Below are 5,823 nucleotides of genomic sequence, written 5' to 3'. Positions count from 1 at the left end.
TTGATAATCATTTGCCCTATATGATGAAAGGTTATCCCTTTGCGATGCTGCAAGCTAATGTCACTTTACAAGTGTAGCGTGGCTAATTACTTGATTTGTACAGCTTCGGTAAACATAGAAGTTTCTGCCAAATTTAAGCCCAACAATACTAATCTACTTAGTAGTATTTGTATATGGATGTGATATCTGTTTGTAAAGTCCAGGACTGACTTAGTTTTTCCCTATATGATTTATACATGATAATAGCCTTGATTTACTTCTCAAAAAACAATACAAATGTTGTCCTTTTCCCAGCCTCAACTAATACTGCATCAAAATTCTTTTCTCCTGTAAGATAACATGGCAACTAATTATAAATAATCCAAGAAATATTACTTCTTCAGAAAATCTCTCTGCAAAGGGTTTTAGGTGCCCTTCAACATGTCCTACATTAGCATGTAGAAATCTCTTTAGCAACAGTGCCATGAATTGTATGAAAAAGATGCAAGATGCAAGAAGCCAAAGACCAAAACAAAGTAGTGTACAAACTAAAGGTAAGTTAATGAAACAATACAAGATGTCGAATAAAGTAAGACATCATCCTGCGGATAAGGATGAACATAATGCTACATTTCCTAAGAGATTCAAAACTGAATGCAGCTAAGAAGGAGCATTTGCTGGTTGCAGTAAGCATTTGGAAGTATAGGCACAAAATCGCAGTTATTACTCACTGATTTCTTAATCTTTCGCTTAGACAGAACAGCAACCAACTTTTTTCACAGCTGAAACATCATCCTTGCCAACATTTATAGTTTGCCCCTTTGGCAAGGCAGCAGGATCATCCCCAACTTCTAGCGCTTTACGACAGACCACCTTGTATATCTCGGTCAATACTTCAGTAAAGGCATTCTCAACATTCAAGGATTCGAGTGCTGAAGTCTCCATAAAGAAGGTACTCTCTCTTTCAGCAAATGCCTTGGCATCCTCTGTCGAGACAGCACGCAAATGGCGTAAGTCAGCCTTGTTCCCAACAAGCATTATGACAATATTTTGGTCCGTATGGTCTCGAAGCTCTTTTAACCATCTCTCCACATTTTCAAATGTGACATGTCGAGTGATATCATACACTACTAATGCACCAACAGCCCCTCTGTAATATGCACTTGTAATTGCACGGTACCTGTTGCCCGAAACAGGAAAAGGAAGTTCTAATTAGCCTCCACTAATCTAATAAGATGTCAATCTAACCATACCAAAGAGAACAGAACAGAGTCCAAACCAAAGATTGAGCCGAGTTGAACAGAGTTCAATCATAAATTTTCATACTTTAAATCAAACCCTAAAATGAACGTATCAGGAATTAGGCTAGCTGGCAGAAGAAAGTTGCAGGTTAAACAATAAAAAAACAAAGAAGGAAAGCAAGCAAGATAAGGTTAACCTAAGAGAATCACAACAAAATTCTTAGGATAAATGCCTCTTCTCTTCTTTCAGGATGGCAGTTAACTATTTCAAGCACATGAACAAAGCTCATCTTCATACATGTAAAAACATCTTTAGTCTAGCATCTAGGCGTAACTTCCCAACAGTGAACCACCACTTCAAAATGGCATTATGAGGAGATTAACTGTAACAGCTAAGCTGCTGAAGTAGGTAACAGTCAACTGCCATGAGAGATAAAGTGCAAATGGTACCAATTCTTTAAAAAAGAAGGAATGTTTCTCGCAAAAGTCAATTAACAATTAAATGAGATGATGTTAGCTAGGAGAATATAGACTAGTAACCATAAATGCAAAGACCAACTGTTCCAGCTAGCCTGCTAGAAACATAACGGTGACAACCAGCTAAATTTGCTCCATTCTTTAGTTATCCATACTTGAAGTGCTTCTTTTTTTACTTAGAGATAAGATAATATCCATATTTGATACCTTAAAACCTAAAAAAAAAAATTAGCCTTTGTGATAAAGAAGCATCATGCCTGTATGGAAGTTCACCGTGCAGATGTCACTATTCCCACGCCTAATTTACCATGGTAGAAGAAAAATAAGTAAAAGAAGTCAAAAGTAAATTCAGGTCAACCAGTGATGACTTAGTACGCAACTTCATTTGCCGCTGCCTAAAAGAAACCCATAGTGACTAACTGGAGGCATTGACCCAGAGGAAAAGTCTATCCCTAATAAGTTGTATACTTGCTAGCTAACTACCAAAAGCAACTCTATAGTACCACCGGCAAGACTGTGCAATCCTATCCTTCACAACCTCCTTAGATATTATACACACAAAAACAAGGCACCACAAAGAGAGGGCAAGGAAAAAGAATCAAATCTCAAGGAAAAGAACCTTGTAAAAGCCTGATATTTAAGTGGAGAAGATAGAGGAGTGGTCCAATTATCCACCGAGTTTCGAACACGCTCTCGGGGAATTCTTGGTTATCAAAAGACAAAAAATAAGGACCCTGTAAAAGAAGGAAAAAATCTAGACGAGAACAGACTAAGTAATGTGGGTTTTTCCTTAAGAGGCACTCTAGCTTCTATATATCTCCAATTGAATTTCAAAATTTCCTCTCTTAGCTGTGGAACTACCAAGTATTCAAATCTTGCAATAACTCAAAAAAGGTACTAACTTTATTTTTTTCTTTTTGGAACTCTACAAACTAAGCCCGTTGGACATAAGAATTTTTTCACTTTTTTCGAATTTTTTTTACTTTTTTCCGAAATCAGTGTTTGGCCATAAAAATTTTAATTTTTGCTTGAAGATAAATTTTGGAATTTTTCAAAAATTTGAAAAACTCCAAAAAAAACTGTTTTTCAAAATTTTCGCTTAGATCACTCACAAAAATTCAAAAATAACCCAAACTTATATTCATGTCCAAACACAACTCTAATTTTCAAATGCCATCTTCACTTGAAAAAAAAAATTCACTTTTTTTTAAAAATTTTACAATTCTTATGTACAAACGCCCACCAAGTATTTCAAATTTATACAAAATCTGAACAAACCCACCTTAGAAAGTCAAATTAGCGACTTTATACAAAATTCAAGTGAATGAGATCAGTTAATTGGCCTTACTTATAAAATGGGATTACCACTGTTCATAGATCAAACGGGATTCAACCTAAATTTTTCCTAAGGACCAACCACAACCTTCAAAACTAAGGATAATAGGATCCTTCTCCACTAAAATATCAGGCTTAGTCCATAGGACACAGGGCTCGAAAACACGATTCAATCTAATTTCGTCTTTATAACGGTGGTGCCCGGAACAGCTTACCCGTAGCTCGACAATTCCACCAGGTACCTGCTTCCTTCCACCAGCACAGGCTCACAGCTATCAGGTAACTTCGCCCTACCCGCCGCTTGGGCAAACGGGAAGAAATTACCTGGTGTTTGGATTAATTTGACCGCTAGGGCACACCCTCGGGTGCTAGATTAAAACTAATATTTGCAGTCAATAAATCCTAGCATGCTGTTTGTTACTAAGGCCAAATCGTTATCACATGACTAGCATGCTACATCAGTGAAATTAGATGAAAATGAGAAGAAAAAGAAGGGACCTTTCTTGGCCAGCAGTGTCCCAAATCTGGGCCTTAACGATCTTATCATCGACCCGAATGCTACGGGTAGCGAATTCAACGCCAATAGTAGACTTAGATTCAAGATTGAACTCATTTCGCGAAAATCGAGAAAGCAGATTAGATTTGCCGACACCAGAATCCCCAATTAGAACCAACTTGAACAGATAATCGTAGTCATCCTCTGCTCTGTACCCACCTGCCATTTATATGTTAATCTCTTAATTGCAGTATAAATACAATTACGGATTATGTGGGTGTACTGTGTGAGAGAGAGAGAGAGAGAGGAGAGAGAGAGAGTTGAGAGTTGAAGAAAGTTGAAGTTTAAAAAGCTGGAGCTGCTGCTCCTACGAACAAGGTAGCTGGTAATAAATGATTCATTTGAGAATTGTGACTTGTGTCAGACACAGGAAAGGGAGAGTTGAGTTTGAGTTTTTAAGTTTAAAGTGCTAAAATTTAGAAGCTAAATTAGATTAGTTCAATTTAATATTTTAAAATTTAAATTTAAATTTTAAAAGATTATACAAAAAGTATTATAGGTTATAATTTTTCTCACATTAATATTATAAAAAATATATTTTAAAATATTAATTAAACTTCATACAGTTTAACTCTCAATAAACAAAATATGTTATCTGAGTAAAGTGGAAAGGAGTATGGTTCAGAGTAAAGTTGAAAACTTGTTAAAGTAGTGAAAATGGAATATGTTTAGTCAGTTAAAGTCAACAACTACGTCTCAGTCCCTTGAACTGAATATATCAATTTCTCTCGTATAAACTCATCTCCTGCTAATACTATATATATAAATTGCCAAATCTAACAGGCTTTAAAATTTCAAATATCCTTTTTCAACTTAATTTTAAACACTATTTTTTTTCTATTATCACCAAATTCATGTCCAAACGCCTATAAACTCTTTAACATTAAATGAGTTTAAGGTTATATAATAAAGTGTAAATGTTTTTTTATACTTCCAAATTATTCGAAAAACTAGTTACAAATATTTATAGTAGTGCGTGCATTGTTAAATGATAACATGCAAAATAAGGTAACTCAAATAGCTAGAAGCCTACAACTGATTAAACTACACCAATTAATGTAGGTAATGTAAATGTTAAAAGTTTAAGTTTTTTTAAAAAAAAAAATTTAAACAATCAAGTTATTTTGAAAACCAAGGGGTCCTTTGGTAGGATACATTAGAGAAAATAATGCACGCATTAGCTTTTAGTATTACTATTTCCTTGTTTGGTACACTTTTTCAATCGATGTATTACTAATACAAGTATTGGTTATACAATATATTTGGTATTATCCTATGTATAACTAAATCATAGCAAATTATAGTATTAGCAATACCAAGGCTATTAATGCATGCACTAGCATAGTTAAAGACAAAAATGTTACGCCCTACATATGAAGTTGAAGGAACTATAAGGGGTTTAAGCGCAGCCAATCAAATAGCGACGCGTTACCAGGCGAAAAAGGCAACTGCTTGCGACCAGATTTCACCAGCTGTCTCACTGGGCAAGACAGCCTAAACGGGGTGGCCCATTTTGCACGAGGACCCGACGGAGATTCTAATGTTTGGTATACATATAAAAAAGCAGCAAGACTCATTCCCTTTAATTTTTCAGGAGTACCACTCACCATAATTCACCAAAAATGCTCACACATCTCCTTTAAAGATTCAAAATAGCCTAAACTAAATCAGAAGATGGTTTTGTTAAGATTTAGCTTGAGGAAACTAAGAAATCGTTGTTGTAACATCTGTCATCTGGTGGTGTTAAATTCTGAAGATTCGATAAGTGCAAAGTTAACCACCATAAAAGTGTAGTTAATTCTTCAAACAAGGTATGTAGGACAACCTCCTTTCTTGGCATGAGTTAATGTATGTATCTCCTCCATTCTAAATGATTCTTGTACTGTAAGGTTTGGTAGTTCTAAACCCTCTCAATGATATTATTTTGTTCTTGCGTGTTCTTGCTGGTAGCATTTCTTTCAAAGTCTAAATTGTTTCTAGTTGGTATCTTGTAGCCGGAGAGTATATTGTATTCTGAGTTTAAACTTGTTATCTCTTGAAGATGCTATTGCATCGTGCGCGCGCACACATACACATACACATACACATACATACATACATACATACATACATACATACATACATACATACATACATACATACATACATACATACATACATACATACATACATACGTACGTGCGTACGTGCGTACGTGCGTGCGTGCGTGCGTACATACGTGCATACATGCATACA

At 35.4% G+C, this 5,823-nt stretch overlaps 1 protein-coding gene across 1 annotated transcript; it reads right to left on the bottom strand.

The window, feature by feature from the left end:
* Nucleotides 1-503: 503 nt before the first annotated feature.
* On the bottom strand, nucleotides 504-3,956 carry LOC104213573 (ras-related protein Rab11B). Its single transcript, XM_009763106.2, has 2 exons — nucleotides 3,531-3,956; nucleotides 504-1,159 (listed from the first exon to the last, which is right to left on the bottom strand). Exons 1-2 carry the CDS (start codon nucleotides 3,752-3,754, stop codon nucleotides 730-732), a joined length of 654 nt encoding a protein of 217 aa, XP_009761408.1. The 5' UTR covers nucleotides 3,755-3,956; the 3' UTR covers nucleotides 504-729.
* Between the last annotated feature and the right edge of the window lie 1,867 nt (nucleotides 3,957-5,823).

This window comes from Nicotiana sylvestris, chromosome 6 (assembly GCF_000393655.2).
Source record: "Nicotiana sylvestris chromosome 6, ASM39365v2, whole genome shotgun sequence".
NCBI lineage: Eukaryota > Viridiplantae > Streptophyta > Magnoliopsida > Solanales > Solanaceae > Nicotiana > Nicotiana sylvestris.
This window is presented reverse-complemented; position numbering and strand designations above follow the sequence as displayed.

Coding starts and splice junctions, on each gene's coding strand:
- LOC104213573 (XM_009763106.2), bottom strand. CDS start 3,754: ATGGCAGGTGGGTACAGAGCAGAGGATGACTACGATTATCTGTTCAAG. Junction 1,160..3,530: donor GACACTGCTGGCCAAGAAAG/GTCCCTTCTTTT, acceptor TTCGGGCAACAG/GTACCGTGCAATTACAAGTG.